The sequence below is a fragment of the Hemicordylus capensis genome, chromosome 17 (genome assembly GCF_027244095.1).
Source record: "Hemicordylus capensis ecotype Gifberg chromosome 17, rHemCap1.1.pri, whole genome shotgun sequence".
Lineage (NCBI taxonomy): Eukaryota > Metazoa > Chordata > Lepidosauria > Squamata > Cordylidae > Hemicordylus > Hemicordylus capensis.
Window position 1 is genome coordinate 1,124,221 of NC_069673.1, and position 25,071 is coordinate 1,149,291.

General features: G+C 48.5%; 1 protein-coding gene across 3 annotated transcripts in view; it reads right to left on the reverse strand.

The window, feature by feature from the left end:
* The window catches only part of COL5A1 (collagen type V alpha 1 chain), a 374,283-nt gene that overhangs the window by 10,542 nt on the left and 338,670 nt on the right, over window positions 1-25,071 (reverse strand). For 2 of the 3 annotated variants that reach the window (XM_053282026.1, XM_053282024.1), the window contains exons 49-64: window positions 24,967-25,020; window positions 24,638-24,745; window positions 21,828-21,881; window positions 20,802-20,855; window positions 19,372-19,425; window positions 18,304-18,357; window positions 18,101-18,208; window positions 17,071-17,124; window positions 15,720-15,773; window positions 14,502-14,609; window positions 14,252-14,305; window positions 13,764-13,799; window positions 12,546-12,599; window positions 12,170-12,428; window positions 10,472-10,584; window positions 5,334-5,402 (exon numbers count right to left, since the gene is read on the reverse strand). In XM_053282026.1, the coding sequence (XP_053138001.1) occupies window positions 5,334-5,402; window positions 10,472-10,584; window positions 12,170-12,428; window positions 12,546-12,599; window positions 13,764-13,799; window positions 14,252-14,305; window positions 14,502-14,609; window positions 15,720-15,773; window positions 17,071-17,124; window positions 18,101-18,208; window positions 18,304-18,357; window positions 19,372-19,425; window positions 20,802-20,855; window positions 21,828-21,881; window positions 24,638-24,745; window positions 24,967-25,020 (1,287 nt within the window). Of the gene's footprint in view, window positions 1-5,206; window positions 5,276-5,333; window positions 5,403-10,471; window positions 10,585-12,169; window positions 12,429-12,545; window positions 12,600-13,763; window positions 13,800-14,251; window positions 14,306-14,501; window positions 14,610-15,719; window positions 15,774-17,070; window positions 17,125-18,100; window positions 18,209-18,303; window positions 18,358-19,371; window positions 19,426-20,801; window positions 20,856-21,827; window positions 21,882-24,637; window positions 24,746-24,966; window positions 25,021-25,071 lie in introns of all 3 variants that reach the window. The other variant, XM_053282025.1, reaches the window with a different exon arrangement.

Consider the following 25,071-nt stretch of genomic DNA (forward strand, 5'->3'; position numbering starts at 1 on the left):
TTGTGCTTTCCTTCCCCACACAATTCTTTGCTAGGGCCACCATGTGGGTTGACTGTTGCTGCCCAACCCCGATTACGGCCAACACACAGCCACTTCCCTGTCTCCTTAGCTAGATTTTTGCACGCACAAGACTTGGAGCATGGTCAAATGTTCCTCCTTCTTGGCTGCTGGTTGTGGGAACCAGCCCCATGATTCTCACACATCTTGAGAAGCCCTCTCCTGACAACTGAGAGACAGCCATCATCAACCTGATTTAGACTTTATGAGGCCTGCAGTGTTTAGTTTAGCCAAGCCATCATTTAGGGTAATCAAAGGTTAAAACACACACAACAACTTCTGATTAACAAAGAACTCCAGATTAATTAGGCATTGGATAATTGATTTCCCGAGGAACTATATATATTGGAACATCCACTGGAGATTTAAATTTGGAATGCTCCTCCATTTGAAAAGGTCAGAAAGGGAGGTCACCAGGTCACTATTATGGATTTGATGGATATATGGATTCTTTGCCTTCTAAAGGATATAGAATTTTTAATCTTGCTGATCATAATTTTATGTAGGTTCCTTGCCTTATTAGTTCTATTAAACACATACATGTATTTTGCTATGGATCTTTCTTGTGAGATATTCGTGATATATAGATCCCAGAATGCTTAGTTTCTTACTTGACACCTAGAGTCAACATGGCGGGCATCTAGACCTACGTTGCACTTGCGCAATGCACAAAGTTGTGATAGGGCAAGAAAATGGCGTCCCTGCACCAGGCTGTGGGGATTTTTGAAGCTGTGCTCTTGCACAAAAGTTCCTGAAGGAAGAGACTTCATGGTAGGAGCCGCACCAACATTGTGCAACCACAATTACATCTGTACTAGTGCGACACTAATTGGGAATGTAAGATCTTGATATAGCACAAGTGCAGTGTTTGTCTGGACGCTGGCCACTATTTTTAATGCATGGGCATCCAAAAATTGCAGGTGTCAGCTGCTGCTGTCTTAGAACAGGCACTTCCTTCAGTACTGTTGTTCTATTCATTTGCAAAACTATTCATATGCAAAGCAACTTACGTTTCGATTGATTAATTTGTAGACTCAATCTACACGGTTTAATCAACCCATGATTGAATCACAATTAAATCACCCACAAACCAGGATTCCTTTCATCAGGCGGCAGCCTTTGGGCTCTCTGAAATTTCCCTGCCTCTCGCAACCTGGCTTGAGATTGCTACCAAACGGCTGGCTGATGATCTCAATTTAAAATGGCAACTCGCATAACAAAGACATGTTACGGAAGACTAGAGGAGGAGACTGCAGGCAGTGTAAAATTAAGGAGGTAAAGCAGTGCATCCTTCCAAGTCTTGCTTTTTGGGTTCTGACAGATGGCGCCAAGGACGATGTCTCCCCTTTGTTCTGTTCAGGGGCCTGTGCGGGACATTCCCTTTAAGGGAAGCAGACCTGGTTTCTACAAAGTCGGCCTTGTCAGTTCCCCTCTTGCAAACCCTTAAATCTAATGCCAACAGGACGACGTGTGCTCTGGGGAGTCCGTTTCTACATCATCAGCTCCTTGTTTACTTGAGAATTATAACAATAAGGGTTTGTGACAGATGCCATATGGCAGCAAAATTATAATAGGCTTGAACAGGCGTTCAGGCTCATTAAGCCCTAATGGGAGTTGCAAGCATATTCCAAGGCTGGAGAGAAAAACCCAGGAGAAGCACAAGAGGTGTAATCCCATCTTTCACTCACCCAAATGGAAAGGCGTTGCACGTGGCCAAGAAGAATTAACTCATTTCTGGCCAATGGGGGTTTGGGAGGACTAAGCAACAAAGGGCCATTGTGGACTTCAGCTCATCATTTCGATCAAGGAGAATCCACAAGCCAGGCCCACAAGTCTTGGCCATCGCCAATACTGGACCATCAGGGGGACAAGTACTCATTGTGATCTTTGGCAATGTCTTTGGCAATTAATCTGTGGAATTCTTTGCCATAGGATGTGGTGATGGCTACCAGCTTGGATGGCTTTAAAAGGGGCTTAGACAAATTCATGGAGAAGAAGTCTATCAATGGGTACTAGTCTGGTGGCTATAGGCTACCTCCAGCCTCAGACGCATGATGCCTCTCAACCCCAGCTGCAGGGGAGCAACAGCAGGAGAGAGGGCATGCCCTCACCTCTTGCCTGTGGGCATCCGATGGGCCACTGTGTGAAACAGGATGCTGGACTAGATGGACCAGAAAGGAGGTGATAAGAGTGCAACAATGCTATCACCTATTTTCTCTCCCATGTTCTCACCCCTTCTTTAACCCTACTTCCAAAATGATTGGGGTAAAATTGCAGTTATTTTTGCACAAAGGAAAGGAACCTCTCTCCATGGAGTCCTCTTTGGAGGACATTCCTGCCAGTTTTCATTTCCATTCCGCTGGCAATGACGACGATGTTCTAGAGTTTTTTGTGTGTGTTTTAAAAATGCCTTTAAAACCCACTTGCAAATTCGGTCAGGACAATAAAAGCATGATCACATGAAGCAGGCTGCAAGTCTTGCAATGAAATCTCCTCCCTTCCATCTCTAGGGGTTCAGAGACAGTAAAAAATCGCAAGGAGCATTCGTTCCCCCAGATGGTACTGACCACCCCAGCTGGCTCACGTATTAAATCAAGCTTCTCAATTCTTTTGGACCACTTTACACTCTGGCAAAATATTCAACCCTCTCTCCACCACAAAAACGTTGCTTACTGGCAACACACACAGAGCTGTCCACTCAAATTGAGCCTAGGTGTAACTGTTCAAAACCTTGCCATTTAAAAATATATTTTTTCAGGAATTTTCAAATTAGAATTTTGATTTCACATTTCAAATTTGTGAGAACTCCAAACTTTTTGACTAGTCAGTTGGGGCCAGAAGCCTAATTCACCTTCAGTGGGGACCCAGAGTCAAGAGTTAACCAACTTCAGCTTAAAAGGTTGTGCATGAATTAACCTTTTGTCCCACCAAGCTGCCCTGTTACTGATTTGTCTGGAGAGAGAGTTCTGGTCTGGAAAAGGGATGCTGCATTGATATCACTGCTGCCATTTTGACAAGTTTTTTTGCCTAAAGGAACCTGTGAATCAAATCTGGGGTTCCTCCTCATTTGACACATCCAAGGAATTCAAAAGGATGCTGAAAGTGTCTTGCTAAGCGGGGCACTGGTATTCCTCAGGGGCACCAAACACGTCATTTCTGAAGTGTCTTCTAGATGCTGGTGGCTAGTTCCAAGACAAGAAGCCATACTGAGGCAGAGCAAGACGGTGGCAGCAGAAAGACGAGAGAGAGCGGGCAGCTGGTAGCCAAACACAACAATCCAATCCAAAACCCTGCCCAAACCTTGCACGTGACCAGTGGAGCACCAAGACATTGGCCAGACAACAAAGAGTACATCTGGTGGACACTGACAAAATACATTAGTACAGTGCTGTGAAGCTGGAGACATGAACAGCAACAAGAGCACACAACCTCTCCTAACACTGACAGAACAAGGAAAATGGCGCTGGCAACACACACCCACAGACACACACACGAATGCAGCCTGCTCCGTGAGGTAAATGCTGCAGTGACAGCCACAGAAAAAGCTGTTGCTCTCTTGGGCACAGACTCTGAGCATTTCAAACAAGGTGATGGAAATTGTGGCTTGAGCAGGTTGGATTATTATTATTATTATTTTTAAACTGGCTTATTTTGAAATTGCTTTATAATCGCCTTGCTAAACAGGTACTCAGAACAGGTGCTTTGGAATCTCAGCTGCTACAAAATCTCTCCCTCCCTTCTTCTGCATTTGTCTCCTCACAACCACTCTTTCCTCCTTGTGCAATTATATGCACGAGGACTCTATAAAACATGTATGTGTTTTAAGTTAAAAATAGTTTGCACCCCCAAAATATATATCTATTTTGCAGTCCTGATTCTGTACCAAGGGAATCGGAATTCTGAGCAATGTCAAGGATATAAACTGAGGAAATGTACATCGTGTCTCCTGATCTGCATTCCTGTTTCTGGCTTTTGATGCCCTGTAAGAACTATGTGGGACTTCAAAAGCCCCCACTTCTAACCAGTTACGTATGTCCAGGTCTAGCGTCAAACCCAAGAGAAATAGAAATTTGGCTCTCCTGATGTTGCTGCAATGCTTGGAGAGCCAGTTTCTCTATCCTGCACAACCTGCAATGGCTTTTCTGGGCCCCTGGCATGGACACATCTCTGGAACACAAGGCAGTATCTGCATGGCCTGTTTTTCTCCAGGACTGCTGCATTCTTGACACACCTTCCTGCACATCTGATCTCTGCCACCTGCAGCCTACATGGACTGCAGGTCATGTGTGACATCGAGAAAGCGGGAGCTGTTTCCTGCACTGGGGGTGGACTAGAAGATCTTCCAACTCTAAAATCTATTGTTCTGTGAGCACAGAGCTGTACTACGTGCCACCTCATTCCTGTTGGGGGTATCCATTTGTTGTTCTGCTGCTGTTTCTAGCAAGGACGCCGTTTGATGTTAATGACCAGAGCTTATGCTTTGCAGTGGTTTCTGCAATGTTCTCAGGTTGCACAAAAACAGTTACTTTAAGGAAACAGAAACTGGGACCAGAATTCCCAGCAGGGTGCCAGATAAGCATGGCCTCCTTCCAGTCCCCAACAAAAATTAAAGGGCATATCTCTCTTGGATGCAAGCAGTAGCCAAAATACAACAAGAACCCAACGGTCTAATAAATACTATAATATCAATCTTCCAAAACGTTTAATAAGACAAAAAAATATGTCTCCAATAATAAGTATGTAACCATCCAAATCATCTATTTAATTAAAAATAACTACTCTCATATTGACATATTTGTGATCCTTTTTGCCTTATTACAATTTTTAGAGGATTGCTATTAGAGTAGGTATTTTGGTTCTCATGGGATTGTCTCCTTCTAGTCCCTCCCTTGATTTCATGAGAACTGCACTGACAAATCAGAACTAGCCTAGTGTTCAGTTTCTGAAGGAGGAGTGGGGAGATGGCAGCCCTCCCGTTTCCGAATCCGATTCGGCACGAAACCGTCCTTTGGCCCCGAGTCGGACCCTTAGTGGTGCTTGTTAGTCCAGCATGCAGAGTGAGGTCAGTTTCCGGCCATAGCCCCAAAGCGGGAGCGGCTGGCGTGCTCCAAGTCTGGAGGTGGAGGGCGCCAAAAGCGTAGCCACTTACCAGGGACCCTCTCTTGTAATGACTATACCACGTGCCAGGCTGCTCTTTGGGCCAACGGGCCATTTTACTCTGCAAAACACGAGATGGGTTAGAGCCAACCAGAAAGCCGAGAGCGGGAGCCTCTTACCAGTTTCCCGCGCTTGAATTCACTGAACCAGGAGCCGGGGTTTTCCTTGGGCCATGAGGTAATCCTAGCCTGAAAGGGGCAGAAGAGGCCACGGCGGTGGCGGAGGAAGAGGAGAGAAACAAGACAAAAAGAAAAAGAAAAAGAAAAAAAAGGAGATAGTTACACTCAGTGGTACATACACAGACTCTCAGCGAAATCTGTCCAACCTGTTAGGAAATGCACACAGCTCCTGAAACATTGTGCTGGTTTTCAGCCCATTTGATCCCAGTGGAGGCCTTTGGAGAGATCTATCTATCTATCTATCTATCTATCTATCTATCTATCTATCTATCTATCTATCTATCTATCTATCTATCTATCATCGCACCTGGGAGCTAAGATGGATCAAGCTACCTGGGGTGGAGGAGGCTGCCATGCTCATCTGCTGCTGGGCTCCATGGCTTCCCCACTTCACTACCACCATTGCCTGCCCCCCCGCCCCCCGCCACACTGCCCCTGCTAGCCCCGCAGTTTAATGGGAAGCCAACAGGGGGCAGTGAGCAGGGGGCCACCATGGAGGCCAGTGGAGGGTGGGAGGTTGCTGTGGGTGAGCAGCAGCTCCCCCTGAACTCCAGACACAGGCCACCATCGACGTCACAACTCTAGCATTTGGGAGGGTAGCTCTAACCACTTCACCATACATCCGTGCAGGAATCTTTCCCAACAACCCTGAAAGGTATGGCGGAATTATGACAGCTAAGCTGAGAGAGAAGAGCTTGTCCAAGGCCCAAGTATGTGAACGGGGTGAGAGTTTAACTTGGAGCCGATCCGTGTTAACCATGGTCAAACCTTACGTCAGAACCAAGCAAGCCATGGTTAAGGCAGCTTCCCTGCCTCTCCAGACCGTCTGAGGTCATGCACACAATCAAAAACTGTGTTCTACCCGGGTTTGGGAGCTGTGTGTCCTCCCAATTTTTAGTTGTGTGGAAGCCAGGGAGGAGGAAAAGCTACCCAAGTTTTCCTCCTCCCTTGCTTCTACACAACTGAAGACTGGGAGCACACACAGCTCCCAAACCCAGGTAGAACACAGTTTTTGATTGTGTGCATGGCCTCTGTGTTTGCCAGGTAACAGGCAGGTCTTGCTGACTTCTCCCCATACACCTTCTGTGATGGCAGTCTTTAGCCAGACAAACTACTCCGTGGTTCCACCAGGGTTAAGGCACCAAACTATGGTCAGCAATAACCGTGGCTCAGCAGGAGGCCTGTGCTGGACGTTTGTGCCTGCGAACCTGTAGGCGAGGCAGACGTCCAACTACACTTTCCCGACAACAGTCTCATCTTGAACATGGGCACCCACAACTGCGAAAAGGGATGTGCCAACCCTTAGGAAAAACAAACAAAAAGCAACAAGAGCTGAACAAGTGAATGTAAAAAACAACCACCATGTGAACTTGCAATGGGTGTCTGGGTAAACGGCTCCGAAAACATTTGGCTGGGAAATGATACATAAAGAGTGGCAGCAGTAAGAGGATGCCATGCAGAGGCCCACAGATGGACAAACCAGAAAGCTGAAGGTTACAGCGTCGCCCAGGCCTGGCAGGACGGGGGAAGCAACTGGCGGCAAAGTTAAGGGTGCTGCTGAACCAATTCTCATCGTCAGAATATGCAAATACAATGTACACACACACACACACACACACACACACACACACACACACACACACACACTTTTAGATCTGTGCTTGGCATTCATCATAATTGCTGCAGTTTTTAGAACAGGATTCTTGCCTGTTAATTTTGGCATTGATGGAAAAAAACACACACAAGGCATTCAAACAGAAGAAGGCAAGACGGATGGAATAACTCCAGCACATCTAGAGCTGTGTGTGCACCTCTGGGCCACGGCCAGGATGTTCACGGAAACCGAGCGGGAAATCCAGTCAAGAGCTGCCTCTGAATTTCATCCCAAGAAACATGGCAGACCAACTGGGAGTCTCTGCCTGGACGAAACTTCAGAGGAGTCGTCAGAGGGCACCCGGAATCTTTCAGTGAGGCTCGTGATTGCCCTCTAAGCCGAGTCAGACCATGGGTCTCTCTAGCTCAGTATTGTCTGCACAGACTGGCAGCCCGCTCTCCAGGATTCCAGAGAGGGATCCTTCTCAGCCCGACTTGGGAATGCTGCCAGGATTGAACTCAGGACCTTTTGCGGGCAAAGCAGATGCTTTACCACTGAGCTAAAATGTTCCCCAAGCACATGGACGTATGAAGTTGCTGAGAAACCCTTGGTCCCTTTTCACTCACTGACTGGCAGCAGCTTTCCCTGGTTTCAGACAGGAGTCTCTCCCAGCCCTACCTGGAGATGCTGCCAGGGATTGAACCGGGGACCTTCTTGCTCTGCCACTGAGCTATAGCTCCTAAGGCATGCCCCCTCCTTGCCCTGATGCTTGGACTTGTCTGGAAAATGAATTCAGGACCTCTCACTCCCAAACTGAGAATCATGCCCCTAGACAAGGAAGCATTCCTTCTCAGAGTCGAGCCTCCAGTCTCCTCCTATCCAGCATTGCTTTCTGCCTCAAAACAGAATTTCCAAGAATAAAGGACATTTTCAAGAGAGGGCTGAAAAACGCTAAGGCAGGAGGAGAATGCAACCGACTACAACCTTCCAAGGCAGCCTGGCTTTCCGACCCCTTAGTAAAGTGGTTTTCACATCCTTGAGGACTAGCAGCTTCCTCTTTCTCTCTTGCCTTCCCCCCCTCCATCCCACCACCAACTCCCACGTTTCCCAGTCCTGCCTTCTGCACCTGAATCCGGGAGGTCCGGGAAGCTGGGAAACTTCTCCACTGGCAAGTGAACCACTTGACTTTAAGGACTGGACTCTTCAACCCCCACACAAGGCCATCAAACCATTTGTGCCTCTGGGACCCCTCCTCTCATTACTTTGGGGTTAACGGCCTGCAACCTCCTGCAAGTTGCTGAAGTGCACCTGGCGGCCAAATCGCTGGTGGAGAGCAGAGCGAGAAATTATTGCAAGGTGCCAATGATCTGTTTCTCTAGGAAGGTCAGCGGCCGCTGAAAGGTAGGAGCCATGTTCAGAATGGCAAAACGGGCATCCCAAGGAGAAAACCCAGGCGCAGCGAGGAGGAGGAGGAGGACAGGACAGCACAGCTCAAGCCAGCCCATCTTTCTTCCCTCAGAGCAGTACAAAATGCAACCCCACACAAGGAGGTAATAATCCGGGGTTTTCAACCAACAGTTTCAAATGCTTTCTTAGGGAATGCGGGCACTCCTTGGATGCTTGCAGGCATCCCTCAAGACTCAATAGACTGCTGCCAGTCTGGGTAGACAATCCTGAGCTAGATGGACCAAGGGTCTGACTCAGTATATGGCAGCTGGGGGTGGGGGTGGGGGGGAGAAGGGTTTCCTTAAATGTCCCCAACAGGTCATTAGAAACACACAACGTCTTAATATGGCTGTATAGCCTTTCCTCCCCAGCCTGTTAATGAGCCTCATGGTTTCTTTATGAAACGTAACACAGCCACTTTCCTATGTTAAAAAATATTTTATGTTCCACCATAAAAAGCTGCTTCTTGGACAATGAGCTTGGACTTACAGACAGGAATAGGCAAGCACCTTTGAATCATGAGGATATGCAGACGGGCCTTCTGGGCGGCAGTTCCTGGCTTCGGGGTTGTTTACAGGGAATAAACCAAACTCAGCAAGCGAAGGGCTTGATGGGTATAATTAGGAACGGGCCAAGGGCAAGCCTCTCTAAGTAGGCTTGGTGGGGGACCGTCCCCACCCCCTGCAGGAAGTCAATTAGTGGGTCGCTCCACCTAATGACCCAAAGTCTAGATGATTCTCCCTTCTTCCCAGGGCAAACACGGTCTGAACTGGTGGCTTTGTTCTAGACTGCTGCAAAAGACTCTGCTTGTTTTATGGAATTATTTGCAGCAGGTGAGGCAGAGATGGCTGCTGGTCTGGTGGCAGCAAGCACGACTTGTCTCAATTGCTAAGCAGGGTCCACCCTGGTTTGCATTTCAATGGGAGATGACATGTGTGAGCCCTGGAAGGTATTCCCCTCAGTGGATGGGGGCCCTAGCTCAGTGGAACAGCACCTGCATCTAAGGTCTACATGGAGGAGAGCTGGGCTTGTGGAGGCAAGCATGACGTGTTCCCTGAGCTAAGCAGGGTCCACCCTGGTTGCATTGAATGGGAGACTAGGTGGGAGCTTTTATTCGCTTTCTATACCACCCTTCCAAAAATGGCTCAGGGCGGTTTACACAGGGAAATAAATAAATAAATAAATAAATAAGATAAATAAATGAGATGGCTCCCTGTACCCAATGGACTCACAATCTAAAAAGCAATATCAGACAGACACCAGCAACAGTCACTGGAGGTCCTGTGCTCGGGGTGGATAGGGCCAGTTGCTCTCCCCCTGCTAAATAAAGAGATCACCACGTTAAAAGGTGCCTCTTTGCCGAGTTATCAGGGGACTAATTTGTGCCCCTTGGTTCAATTGTAGCTCACTGAGCAAAGAGGCACCTTTTAAAAGTGGTGATTCTCTTTTGTCTAGCAGGGGGAGAGCAACTGGCCCTCTCCATCCCCAGCACAGCATCCCTCCAGTGTCTGTTGCTGGTGTCTACTTTACATTTCTTTTTTAGATTGTGAGCCCTTTGGGGACAGGGAGTCATTCTATCTATCCATCCATCCATCCATTGGGAACTTTTGTTGAAATGCGGTATATAAATATTTGTCACATTTGTAACTATGCTCTTTGTTCAAACAATTTGTAATGGGGTGGCTAACAAATAAAGTAATCATAAAATAAAATAAAATAAAATAAAATAAAATCAAATCAAATCAAATCAAATGATATTTCACTTCCACCACCACCACTACTACTACTATTTTGTTCACACACGTATGCCTGTTCCTTGGGTTGTGCTGAATCCCACCCTAGGCAGACAGCTCCTTATTGCTTTTTCCCTGGAGCCAACTCCCACACTGAGCTGCGGATCATCAAACGGAGAGACTGGGAAAGATGCAGACACAAAGTGGCTGACGTACAGCTGATATTGGCAAGGTGTCTCCCGGCGTGTGCATGGAAAAGATGCTCAGAGAAGAGTGAGGGGGAGACATTCACAGGAGCTACTCACCCCTTCTGACTTCTTATCGGGGAAGATGCAAGTTTCGCCACCCGCTGTGAAGTTACAGTAAACTTTGAAGGAATCCCTGGAACACCCTTGGTTAGGATCCACCCAGTAATCCCCTGCATTTGAGACAAAAAATGTAAAAAAAGAAAGGAAGGGGGGACACAGTTTGTTAGACATGTCAATTCCAACCGCTGGATCCAGTTTTGCCCCAACCCAGGGGCTCTCAAACCAGGATCCCCAGATGTTATAGGACTACAATTCCCATCATCCCCCACCAAAAGGCCTTTGTGGCTGTGAACGAAGAGTGTTGCAGTCCTGCAACATCTGGGGACTCAAGTGTGAGAGCCCCTTCCCTAACCCTGTGCTTGTAAAAAAGCACCTTACTAGTCAGTTTCATCCTAATTATTTAGAAAATGAGATGCTTTTGACAATACTGTTATTTATTATTATTTCCCATGTTGCTCTTCAATTGAAACATTTATCTTGGGGCTGAAAACAATAAAACCCAAACGGTGAAATTCCAAAAACAATTGACTCCAGCTCAGTGTACCATATGAAGCTGGATTATTTTTTTGCACAAGGATTGTACTCCGTGACTTCTCCCCAATTATTAATTCTAAGTGTTCATTTTAATCTGTGCACTATGCCTTTCCCCAAAGACCCAATTTAAAACTAACTGAAAAAAACAATGCTGTAAGATATAAGGCACTGTAGGAACCTAGGAAGCAGCCATATACTGAGTGCTCCATCTATCTCCATCTTGTCAACACAGACTGGCAGTGGCTTCTCCAAGGTTGCAGGCAGGAGTCTCTCTCCAGGGAGGGAACTTGGGACCTTCTGCATGCAAGCAGGCAGGTGCTCTTCCCAAAGCGGCCCCATCCCCTTAGAGGGTTCTCTGACAGTGCTCACACATGTGGTCTCCCATTCAAATGCAGACCAGGGAAGACCCTGCTTAGCAAAAGGGACAATTCATGCTTGCTGCCACAAGCTGCAGGAGAGCAGCGAAACCATAAGAGCCAATTAAGAGAGCCCTTTAAGAGAGCCCTGAAAACCTACTTGTTTGGCCTGGCCTTCCAAGGTTGTTAAATTGTTTTTAAAAAGCATTTTGATTGGTTTTGAATGGTTTTTAAATTGTTTTTATATTGTTTTGAGCACTGTATTTTAAATGGTGTGTGTTTTTGTGTCTTTTTAAACTCGTTGTACACCGCCCAGAGCCTTCAGATGGGCCGGTTTAGAAATGAAATGAAATGAAATAAATAAATAAAAATCAAAGCCCAGCATCAATCCAAATCTCCTCGATGCATACATTAAAGAACAGCAAAAGAGATTTGATAGCAACACGAGGAGTTGCCTTAGACTGAGTAGACACAGTATTCATAGATGTCAACTACTCAGATGCGAATGAGGACGTTCAGGGCACAGGCCAAAGTTCAGCGGTACGGCACCTGCCTTCTTTTGTATGGAGGAGGTCCTGAGTTCAGCCCCAGAAAGTACGGCCAGGTAAGAACGGGAAAGACTCTTCTCGGCATTAAACCTTGGAGAGCTGCTGCCAGTCAGAGCAGACAATGCTGGCTGGCCGCTGCCAGTCAGAGTAGAGAATAAAGAGTCAGCATAAGGCAGCCGCCTATGTTAACTTGGGAGGCACTCATTGGGCTTCAGATGTGCCCACATGAACCCGACTTCTCCCCCTCCCTTGTGTACCGTCTGGGAAATCGGGGTGACAGAGCTGCAGATCTTTGCAGGTCCGCGCCGGGTTGTGCTGTGTCCCCAGCGGGTGCTTCATCTGCTCAATTTCCAGTTTCAGAGAGTTCAAGGAGCCGAAAATCTCCTCCATGCCATCAGCGTAGTCCATGTAGTTGTCGGCGTTGCCTTCGTCCATCAACTGGCTCGCATCGATGTTCCGCCGGGTTCTCTTGGAGGACTGGATGGGGAGCGGCTGGATGACTTCCCCTGGAGGACCCTGCGGGGAGGAGAGGAGGGGGACAGGGGCTGATTGGTGCCAGGAGAGGCAGAAGAGGGGAAGCCCAGATCCATGGGGCAGATCCAGGCACTTTTTATGGAACGGGGCCATACTTACCGGAGGCCCTGGAGGGCCAGGATGACCCGTTTCGCCCTTCGGACCGGTTGGACCCTGGAGGACGAGAAGGAAGGAAGAAGCCGTTATAGGGAAGCCATCGGGCAAAAATACCAGCAGCCAACATCTGCCAAACAGAAGCCACCCCACACAGACCCACCCCAGAAGCTCACCGAAGAGAGCGTTAAAGGACGGGATCCCAAGAGGGCTCGGGAGCACCCCAGGAAAGTCCTTGAAATCAGCAGTTAAGAGTCAGTGTGACTTTTTACCCAACTCGTGTCATGCAGAAAGCAAGATGGAGTGGGTGAAGACACAAAGGGTCCTACTGCTGGAAGAATCAGGAGGAAGCACACATGCACAGCCCTCGTTTGCAGAAGAATGCGTGGGCTGGGGTCATTTCAGACTCCTGCTCTTTTTCCGCAAGGATGCTATGGGTAGAGACACTCTCCTACTCTGCTTGCCCCCTTCCCTCCAGCAGGAGGAGAGCTGGTCTGGTGGTAGCAAGCGTGACTTGTCCCCTTAGCTAAACAGGGTCTGACCTGGTTGCATTTGAATGGGAGACTAGAAGTGTGAGCACTGGAAGATATCCCCCTTGGGGATGGAGCTGCTCTGGGAAGAGAAGAAGGTTCCAAGTTCCCTCCCTGGCAGCATCTCCAAGATCGGGCTGAGAGAGACTCCTGCCTGCAACCTTGGAGGAGCTGCTGCCAGTCTGTGAAGACAATACTGAGCTAGAAGGACCAAGGGTCTGACTCAGTATATGGCAGCTTCCTATGGGGTAGGCAGCCCATAGTCCGTATAGAAGCATTCTGCTTTACCAGCCAATACAGAGGTGGGTGCTCTGGAGGACAGACCCTTCCAGTTCAGCAGCTGCTGCCTTCTCTTGCTCCATCAGAGAAGAAGAGCATTCAAGTTGGGAGCAGCTGCCTGGAGTGTTTGCCTCTGTGCCTCTTGGGGTTGCCATCTCAGGAGAGAGTGCTGCCCGAGAGAGAGCAGAACAAAACGGTTTAGGTACCCTCTTGAAGATGGATGTGGCAGCAGCCAGTGGGGGTATGGGGTGTCCCCAGGAGACAACAGGGTTGTGGGGAAGGAAGTCTGCAACAAGAAGCACACCCCTAGAGTCCTCCCCTTCCCACCAGACAGGCTGCAACCAGCCTGGGCGTTGCAAGCTCAAGACGACCAAAACCATGCCCCGTTTTTTATCATTTTGAGGTGTGTACTTACCGAGGATCCTTTGGCACCTTTCGGACCTGGGGGACCCTAGAGCAAAATCAGGGCCAAAGCAGTAGTTAGTGAGGGGATCAGGGGGAAAGACATACCCATACATTAACATGCATACAACAGCATGTCTAAAACCTAAATTCTGGTGCCTCTTGGCTGTCCTCAAATTGGATGGACGTTCTTTACAATGGATGCTGAGGTGGGGGATTATGGGAAGTGTAGTCCAACAACATCTGGGGACTCCAGTTTGAGGACACCCTCCCACCCCACCCTCCCTGGATTAGCAGAAAGTGGGAGAGGAAGACCTGGATGTAAGAGCGAGGTCTCCATTACTTCTCCATTGGCTTCTGTTGACAGTATCTGGGATTGGACTGGATGGGGGGGCGGGGGGAGGGTGGTGGCAAGCAACAGCCTCCTCACTGGCTCATGATCCTGGAACTAATTGGCAACAGCACTCTGGGGGTCAACAGCTTTGCCCTTTTAGTACATACCGGTAGTCCCGGAGGACCAGGAGGGCCGATTGGACCAGACTGACCTAGAATACCCTGCAGAAGAAAAGACAGAGTGAACACTTGTTTAAGCCACGGGGGTTCAGCACAAGCTTCGGAGGTGGAGAGCCTTCCAGAGTAAGAGCTTGAGACACATCCCTCAGGCCTCCCAGCTCTTATTCAGAAGCAAGGTCTCATGGTGTCATCGGGACATTATGAGCAAGCAAGATGCAGAGATCTCACAGGAACCCACCTGTTCTCCTTTAGGCCCTGATCCTCCCTGGGGACCTGGGAGGCCTCGGTCCCCCTTCTCTCCTTGCTCACCAGGAGGCCCAATGAGACCAATCAAGCCTGGATGACCCTAGAGAAACAAAAGGCCACAGTTCCAAAGTGTCAGCGTGAATCACACTCACAAACACAAAATTCTGCTGTAATGCTATTCCAGATGGACACCATAAAGCATGTTTAAGTTGTAAAAGAAGTGTGTGTGTGTGTGTGTTTGTGTGTGGTGGGGGTGGAATTCAGATTTGCAACTTGAACTGCTGAAAGTCTACACTCCCAGTTTGATATCAAACACATGCAAAATGGAAAATGCTGTTGTGTGGTCATTATGGTAATATAAAAAGAATCATAAAGTGGATTTGAAATGCAGTTTACAAACTTTTCAAGTGCAAGTCCTTGAAACTTCAAGATGCCAACATTTCGACTTGAAAATGGAATACCAACTTGATTCCAGCACTGCCAGTATCAGCACCCATCCAGACTCAGGTCAACACCCAGGTTGGCGCTGTGTCTCCCTTTTGAATAGGAAGGCGACCCAATTCCTTCAGGAATCTCCGGCTTTACTGTCCTTGAAGAACAGTCAGTGCTGACCTCGCAGGAGGAGTCTGAGCTCTCCAGGGATCTGATGCCCTCCATCGGATCCCAGCCCCCTAATGACCCCCAGGACCCCAAGAGCAAGGGTGGAACTGGATCTGGCAGAGGAGTACCCCGAAATGGCAGAGGAGTACCCACCTTGCTGCCCAAGGCCTTCCTCTATCTGGGCCTACTCAAGAGATGGAGAAAGCCAGTGTACACACAGATCAGGGTTCAGTTAGTGCCAAAAAGAGGGAAAGGTTTCCTGGCCCTGCATCGAGCCTTCAGTTCCAGCCAGACTTTTGCTGGTGCAACACCTCAGCCTGGGAGGGTCTCTTGCCTGCCCTCTCTTCCTGACTCGGCTCCAGCAACTTCATCTGCTGCCTCCCTTTCCTGCTCTAGCCTTGGCAGTCAGCCCGGTTGCTGACCAAACACTTCTGCTTGGCACCTTGCTTAGCCCTTCTTGCCCAGGCCGTGGGCACCGAAAGCCCGCCTTCAGCTGGGAATGTTGCCCCACTTGAGGAGGAATACACTGAGTGGAATCCAGAAGGGATGGCATTCAGTTGCCTAGTTCTGGGTCAGGCCACACACACGTTTCCAAAGACAGAGGCCTCACCTTTTCTCCCTTTGGACCCGAATCTCCCTTCAGCCCAGGTAAGCCAGGTGGGCCCTATGGAGAGAGAGAAAAGAAATGCACTGAAAATATACCACTCACTACATTGCTTTTGAGTCAGTGAGAGTCCAAACCAGTTCTGGGAAACCTGAATTCAGACTGAACTGGTTTTACTACTAACACACAGCGGGTTGTGAAGAAGGAAGCATTGTTTGATTGCATACCAGACTGTCTGTCCCCATGCAGAACAATGCCAGCTTCATCCATCATGTCCTCTCATCCAATCTATGGCTATGGTCCACAGACCCGGGGATAGCAATAGCAATAGCACTTACATTTATATACCGCTCTATAGCCGAAGCTCTCTAAGCGGTTTACAATGATTTAGTATATTGCCCCCAACATTCTGGGTACTCATTTTACCGACCTCGGAAGGATGGAAGGCTGAGTCAACCTTGAGCCCCTGGTCAGGATCGAACTTGTAACCTTCTGGTTACAGGGTGGCAGTTTTACCACTGCGCCACCAGGGGCTCCTGGGGATGGGGCCAGAGCTCAGTGGAAGAGCATCTGCTTGGCCTGCAGAGGGTCCCACATTCAATCCCTGGCAAAATTATTGCCTGAAGCCCTGGAGAACTGCTGCCAGTCAGAGTAGGCAATAGTGAGGAGGTGGAACAAGGGTCTGACTCAGAAGGCGGCAGCTTCCTATGTTCCTTCCTAATCCCCAGTGTGCTGGCCAGGGATGAGTCCCAGAGCATGGTCTAGAGGCACCTTGGCAAAGAGGCGCCTTTTAATGTGGTGATCCTCTTTTATTTAGCAGGGGGAGAGTCACTGGCCCTCTCCACCCCCAGCACAGGACCTCCAGTGACTCATTTCTCTGTGTAAACCGCTCTGAGCCATTTTTGGAAGGGCAGTATATAGAAATCAATCAATCAATCAAACAAACAAACAAATAATTAATAAAAAATGAATGCCTATGGAAATGCACTGGTTCCTTCCAAATGGCCATAGGCATGCATGGACTTCCCTCTCATTCATTTGAGGAGGTCCTGAGACTAGTCCACCATATGACTTGCATGCAGATGGTCTCCTGTCCAATCCCTGGCAGCACCTCCAGGTAGGGCTGAGAGCAACGTCTGTCTGTCTGGAATCTCGGAGAGGGTTCCATGCAGACGAGATGGAACTAGCGGGATCTGACTTGGTATAAGCTTCCTGTGTCCCTCCCATGCTCCTAAACGGATCATCTTAGCTGGATCTGGGTTCCTGAGGAATGGGGGATTTGGAATACATACACACCAAGTTTCACACTCAGCCCCCAACGTAGACCAACAACAACGTTTGGAATTTCCAGACATACCATCGGACCTGGAGGCCCATCTGGACCAGGTGCTCCAGGAAGTCCTTGCTCGCCCTATAAAATGAAGCAAGGAAGGAAGGAAGGAAGGAAGGAAGGAAGGTGTTACACAGAGCCCAGTAAAGTTCATAATCCCTTTGTTAAGGATTTGCACAAACCAGTTGGGCGCTCTATTCCTAGAATGCCAAACCGGTTTGGAAACCCCACGTTCAAACTGGTTCAAATGCGGTGTGTTTCAATGTGCGGAGAGGGTGTGCCCTTACCTTCCCCACCGCGTTTCCCCCTCCGGAGCTGCTTCGAAAACTTTTGGTGTGGGGTGGCTGTATACCCTCTTGCTGCCCTGGTCATATGACTGCCCCCCGCCTCCCGAGTGTGCATGGAACCAGTTCCATGCACATCCCTACCCTTCGTCAGGCATGGATACTTTGATATCTTTTCATTCCACTTTCCTCCCCATGGGTAGCTGCCTGCCAAAGGTGGCATCTGCAGAAGACCTGGGGTTAATCTCATAGGAACATCTCAAACCACCCCCACCACTACCACCACCTGCCTGATCTGCAGACCTCCTCCAATGGTACATGACTGCCAAAGGCTACTGAAGGTGCTACGCCAACTTGGGGGTTTGGGATTCTGGTCCAGGTGAGTACAGGAGGGGGTGGAACTGCCCCCCCCATCTTCTGTGAGAAGAACCATGTCCCTGACACGGGATCCAGTCCCTGCTGCTTGCTATTTATTTGCTAGACTTCTCTCTCACTCCGACACAAGAACTCTGGTGGGTGTCAAAGGGAAGGAAATACTCACTCGATAAGATCCAGATTTTCCGCCAAACAAAATATGGCCCCTTCATGAAGCTTAACCCCAGCTACAGGATGCCAGCACACCCAAGATGGTTGCAGGGGCAAGACACTGGTCAAAGAAGGATGTGGAGGGTGGCGGGTACTTGATGTTCATGGCTTTATGTTGGGCAGCGTCCATGCACAGCCCTCAAGCCACTGCTGACAACACCACCCCCCCAAACCACCAAACCACTCACCACTGGGCCTGGAATTCCTCGAAGCCCATCTGGACCAGGTTTTCCTGGAGGTCCCTGAGGGCCCACGGGGCCCGTTTTCCCAGGAGGGCCTTCCAACCCAGATTCACCCTGAAGACAAGAAGTAAAGCCAGTTAGGCCGCTGCTGTGAAAAAAGTGAGAACCATGTACGCCCACATGTGCCTCCCGGAGTGTAAATGGTTTACCTTAGCTCCTTTCTCTCCTTGGCGGCCTTCAGGACCTGCTGGCCCAGGTGGGCCCTAAGCGGGGAAAGGAAACAAAATAATCAGAAGGAGAGCTGGTCTTGTGGTAGCAAGCATGGATTGTTTGCTAAGCAGGCTCTGCCCTGGTTCACATTTGAATGGGAAACTACATGTGTGAGTACAGTAAGATATTCCCTTTAGGGGATGGAGCCACTTTGGGAAGAGCAGAAGGTTCCCAGTTCCCTCCCTGGCAGCATCTCCAAGATAGGGCTGAGAGAGAGACTCCTGCCTGCAACCTGGGAGAAGACGCTGCCAGTCTGTATAGACGATCCTGAGCTGGATGGACCAATGGACTGACTCGGTCTATGGCGGCTTCCTCTGTTCCTAACCAGAGTACATGAGAGGTATTGGCTGAAGTGGTATTTCTAGAGATGACAAATATTTTAAAAATCCCAAGGAAAGGAATACTGTTATGGGCAACTGGTTAGCAATTAATGGGTTGGGCATCTCTTTGAAGGGCTGGATCTTCTGCCCTCAGATGGCACACAGGCATTCAGAAATAAAACCTTCATGGGCGATGGGCAGGAGTGGACATGATCCAGGGTCTAAAGCACTGGACTTGTACTGAGGAGGTGTGAGTTCTTTGCGGAGTCATCAGCCCTTGGTTAGCTCTGAGCTTCAGTTTCTGGTTGGACCAATGGGAATTGGAATGCCCAGCCTCACTGGGATAGAGTGAGAGCAAACTGGGCTACCTTTTTAGCTAACAGGAGGTCTCACATCTGGCAAAGCATCTCTAAGTGGGGCTGAGAGAGATTCCTGCCTGCAACCTTGGGGAAGCCACTGTTAGTCTGTGAAGACAATACTGAGCTTGATAGACCAAGGGTCTGACTCGGTATATGGCAGCTTCCTATATTTCTAAAGGCCTCTTGATTCACGCTAATGGCTACTGAGCTGGGCCACAAATTTGCCATTAATCATCTTGACCTGCCCTGCAGTCCTTAGACATTTCTCATGAGCCCTGCTAGCAATGTTAGAGTACGCCACTTAAAAGGCAAAATAAAAGGGTCTTACTCTTTTCCCTGGTGGACCTGAAGGTCCTGGTTCTCCAGTTGGACCAGGAGAGCCCTGGAGAGAAATGAAACTCGTTATAAGAAAAGATAATCGCGCAAACAGACCAAGTGCTGAATACACCATCGAACAGAATCCAGCAAGATGCAGGAAGGACGTTGTCGCTTGTCTTTGAAGGAGAAGTTGCTCTCTCTTCTTCCCACAATATGAGAATCTAAACAAACTGTGGGGCTTTCACAGACTCCTGCTTTCTCCTTGAACTTTGGCTTGTACATTCATACCATGCAGTATGAATGGATTCCCATCATTTTGGACCTGATAATGTTCCTATATGCAGCTCTGACACTTAAAGTTCTCAGGTTTTTACACCAACACCACCCCAGGTGTGCATGAGGTGTTAAAGGTGTTAGAAGAACAAGGTGTGCATGAGATGTTCCATTCCTAAGAGGCTCTCCACCATGCATGTCTCCTGTGCAAGAGTAACCTTTTAAACTGTAAAGGTAAAGGTAAAGTTGTGCTGTCGAGTTGGTGTCAACTTGTGGCGACCACAGAGCCCTGTGGTTGTCTTTGGTAGAATACAGGAGGGGTTTACCATTGCCCCCTCTCATACAGTATGAGATGATCCCCTCAGGGGATGAAGCCACTCTGGGAAGAGCAGAAGGTTTCAAGTTCCCTCCCTGGCTTCTCCAAGGTAGGGCTGAGAGAGACTCCTGCCTGCAACCTTGGAGAAGCCGCTGCCAGGCTGTGGAGACAATACTGAGCTAGCTAGACCAATGGTCTGACTCAGTATATGGCAGCTTCGTATATTCCTATGCCTTTCAGCATCTTCCTATATGGCTGCTGTCCAATATAGGCATTTCCCATAGTCTGGGAAACATACCCTGCTATGCCATTAGGTGGCTCCTTTAAAATGTAGAAGCCCACAAACGTACCCTTCTGCAAAAAGCCTTCCTACTCTGACCAGAATACCACCATCAGTCATTTCTGCCATACTAGGTCCTAAAAAGTGGTGGTGGCAAGAGTGGGGACGATGACTGGGACCGATTCCATTCCAATTCTGCTGGATCAACTGGATCCACACTACATGCAACCAGATGAATGGCTGTTTATCAGTTGGTTGTCAGGAGCTAGGGGGGCTATAATGAGGAATCCAAGACTCTCTGCCCAGCCACCCCAGGTGTCCAGGCTTCCTAGGCAATCAGCAGTCCTCAGGTACTGGAGTGAGTCCACCCACCCAGGGTGGCCACTGGCTCTCCCCAACCAAGCAGCGCCATAATGATTTCCTGTCCAAACTGGGCAATGCGATTCTTTGCTGGTTCTGACTCCCAGATGTGACGCTTCCCCGTGGCTCAACCCTCACAGGCATCAAAGCAAATGCGACGGCATCGGTAGCCCCTAGCAAACAGTGTGCACGACACCAACAAGTTACTCACTGTCTGGCCAGATTCGCCGTCATCACCTTTATCACCCGGTGGACCATCTTGGCCCTGGAAAAAAGGGGGAAAGAGTTTCAGATCACAGACCCCTTGGAGCACCCTTCCCACTTGTGCATGTTGAAGGCAACGTTTCTGATGGACATTTTGACACGTTCAAGCTACTGATTCTTTAGTACAGGCTTCCTCAACCTGCGGCCCTCCAGATGTGGCTGAACTACAATTCCCATCATCCCAGCCACAATAAGTTGCAGCTGGAGGTGATGGGAACTGTAGTTCAGCAACATCTGGAGGGCCGCAGGTTGGGGAAGCCTGTTTTAGTAGAAGATGCTGGAATAGAATTACAGGCATTTCTTCATGTCAATGTCCCTAGCAATGTCAATGTCCCTAGCAAACTTTAGGTACAGAAATAATTGGGTATTCTCCTCCAGGAACCCTATACAGTCTATTGGCAAATCCAACACTGACCATCCCTGTGCACTGATCTCACTTCCAACCCCGAATTCAGTATCTTAAGAATGTATCCTAACCCCTGCTAACAGAGCCAAGAGGCACCATTTAAAGTGGGGGTTCTTTCATATTTAGCAACTGGCCCTCTCTGACCCCAGCACAGCATCCCTCCCGTGGCTGTTGCTGGTTTCCACCTTGTGTTCCTTTTAAACTGAGAGTCCCTTTGGGACAGGGAACCATCTCAAACTGTGCTGACAACTTTTGTCAAAAAGCAGTATATAAATATCTTCAATAGTGATAATAGACTTTCAACTTTTTAGTCTGTTTAAAAGCAAATTTCTTGCTGTCATTGAAGAAGAAAAATGAAACCAAAAGAAATGTATCTATTGTCCTGCTTCTCCAGTTCCTCTGAAGTAAGAATTGTAGAGAAAAATAAAGCTTTAGGTGGAATCCTATGCATGGGAAATCCTATTCAAGTCATTGAATCTTACTTCTGGAGAGACACACTTAGGCACACGCTATTTAAAACATTTCACAGACACAGATGATATATGTATCTTCCTGACTGGTACTTACAGCTGGGCCAGGTTCACCTGGAGGTCCGGGATCACCCGGAAAGCCAACAGGGCCCTACAAAAAAACATGTGGAGGATACAATATTACCTACAAAGCTTTATTGGAGTCTCTCAAAGACCATGTACCTTGCGGAAGAACAAACAACCATTCTCACAAATCACAAGCAACTAGACTCAAACCAAATATGTCCAGGGAAGTTAACATCCATAAAAAGCAGTCCATTGACCCAAGCAGGATATGAAAATATCTCCATCAGCCTTGCAAAAGAATATTCTCCAATGCATTTAATCGAATGGGTAGAATAATTCTCCAAAATATTGTCTCCCATTCCAAATAGCGCAGTGCAAAAGGTTCACGGGCATGTAATCCGCAAAAATGGATGAATGAACAGGAGGCCAAAGAAGTCTGATGTGTGAGTAAAGCGGCCCAAAAATAAATGTTCCAAAATGCACACACAGATCGGATGGCCATATCACATCGCTGGGGCCACTGGATGTCATGCTGGCCACATTCACACATCATGCAGAAGCGCAGGTCCAATGGACCTATGGTTCCGCTCCCTACTGCTCCTGCTCTCTACATTCAGGGAGACTGCATTGAGGAGGGCAAACTGGTTGTGTGGGCTTCCTTCTAGGGATGTGCATGAACTCACACCCAGGAGGTGGGGGGGTTTCTTTAAGGGACAAGGAGGGTGCTCTTACCTCCCCCGTCACATCCCCCCACATCTGCATTTCCCCCACTGGCGCTCTCCCCAAAATTGCTGGCGCAGAACTGCAGCATATCTCCTTGCAGCCCCGTGCCAGTGATTTTGGAGAGAGCACCAGTGGGGAAAATGCAGCAGGGGATGTAAGAGCACCCTCCCTGTCCCTTAAAGAAACCCCCCTCCCCACCTCTGTCCGGCTTGAATGCCGGACATCTGAACCAGTTCGGCAGTCTGTAAAAGGTCCGGCAAATTGGTTCATGCACATCCCTACTTCCTTCTAGACTGAAGGACAGCCCTGGCAGCCAATCACAGCTGGTGCGAGGGAGGAGTTTCCTCTCTGAACTCTGTTTGCTGCAGAGTGGGTCTGTGGTGCAGCATTCACATGTAACGCTGGCACCACCAAACTCCGGTTGTTGAAGGCGGTGAAACGAACTACAAACCAAACATGCAAACTGGAGTCTGAAGAGGGAAACCAAGGATAGGTTTTTGGTCCGAACTGTATTTGCATGCATTCAGACGTACACAATTTCCAACCGGAGGCCCCTTCAACATCGGTTTCACGTTACGTGCAAATGCGGCTGCTGTAAGGTATCAGGAAGCCAAGCAGGGTGGCTCAATACGTTACAGTGATAGCAGGCACGTGCCATACAGTGTGTGTGTATTTCTGCTGTCCCATGCAAGGCAGGAGTTCTCAAACTTGGGGGTCCCCAGATGTGGTTAGTCTACAACTCCCAACAACATCTGGAGACCCAAGTTTGAAAACTCTTGCTGTAAGGAGAGGACCAAAATCATTTTTTAAAAAACTGCATGTATGTGCCACAAGGAGCCACAATTACCCCTGAAACCTCCCAGTATTTACAGTAAAATAAAAAGGCAAATGTGGCTTTCACATTACAGAGAGCACTCCAGGGGGGAAAGTGGTATTTGAATGGGTGTTGCCAATCTCTGCAAGAAGGGAAGTTGCCCGTTAGACAGTGGAACAATTCCCAAGGCTAAGCATGAATGAATGAATGGGTGGATCTTTATTTTGATCACTGAACAGAAACAAAAAACATAGAAATAATAATAGGTACATATCTATACACATCACTCAGTAACAACATTAAAAACAGATTAACATTGACCATAAACTTAAAAAACCCACCACTATATAATTCTTCACACATCTTCTGTCAGATCTTGCTCACTATTAAGCCATCTATGGCGGGTAGACCTGGCCTCTGGATCGGACTTGGTCTTTTTAATTTCCTGTTTCTTTTTCCCCCTCCCTCCCTCCCTGAGCTAGAGGGAGAGATGGGGTGAGTAGGTAGAGGCTGCGGCTGGCTCAGCCGGGGAAAGTGGAGAATCAAGCCCCGGAGTGGGGTTGGGCTGGGACGGGAGCAGGAGAAAGAATCAGAGTCTCCCCGCACAGAAGCAAAGGGCACAGAGGTTGGGTCTACCAGCCGGGCTGGCGTCCTGGTCTACCCACCATAGTCGGCTATCATATCATTCGAATCAGATAGAAAGGTAACTTGCATAAAAATTATCCAGCCAACCTGGGTAATCTTTTAAAAATGGCAACCAATAATCATTACAAATACCTTTATAAAAATTATGATATAACAGTACGTGGGCCGTGAGCATGTACGGTTAAACACGGTTAGTAGCCACATTCTCATGTAATGCAGAATTGTGGGTCCAATGGACCCGCAATTCCGCTCCCCCCTCACCTCACTCCCCTGTCCAAATTTCACCTTTACTGAGGAGTGAGTGTCCTTTTTGGAAGGACAGCCCCAGCGGCCAATAGCAGATGGGAGTGAGGGAGGAGCAACCAGACTGTGACACCAGCATTCAGACGTAACACTGGCACCATGGAACTGGAGGTCCAGACGGCAGACCTCACTGCAAACCAAAGGTACAAATAACTGTCGGGGGTGGGGGGAACTGTGGGTCCATTTTCTTCATTAACTGCAGTTGCCTGCATCTGGACGTTCAAAAATTGAAACCAGAGGCCCCTTCACCTCCGGTTTCATGTTACATGTGAATGTGGCCAGCATTATTTAGCAACAGGAAAGCTCTCCCTGCTTCAGGTGCTGTAAAAACTTTTTAAAACACATGGGCTACTTACGGGGCTACCTTTAGGACCATCGTCACCTGGGGGGCCTTTGGGACCTGGTGGACCAGCAGCCCCAGAGGGACCCGCTTCACCTTTCTCCCCTCTCTCTCCTTTAGGACCCTGGAAATGGAAGACGAGAGATCACATTTTCTAACGTGAAAGCAAAGTTCACCTTTGAGATGGCAAAGCCTGTAACCGGCAATTCTCTACCAAGAGCATATTGTCACCCAGCTCAGGAACTAAAAAGCAACTCTACGCAACAACATTCATCTCTTTCTTCTGAGTTCTCAACTTCGGTATTTTTTCAAAAAAGGAAACAAAAGAAGAAGTCCATGGCTTACCGGCGGGCCACCATCTCCAGGAAGGCCAGGTTCTCCAGATTCGCCAGGTTCCCCCTATAAAGCAGCAAGAAATGTGGGGGCATTATTAGAGATATTACCAAATTC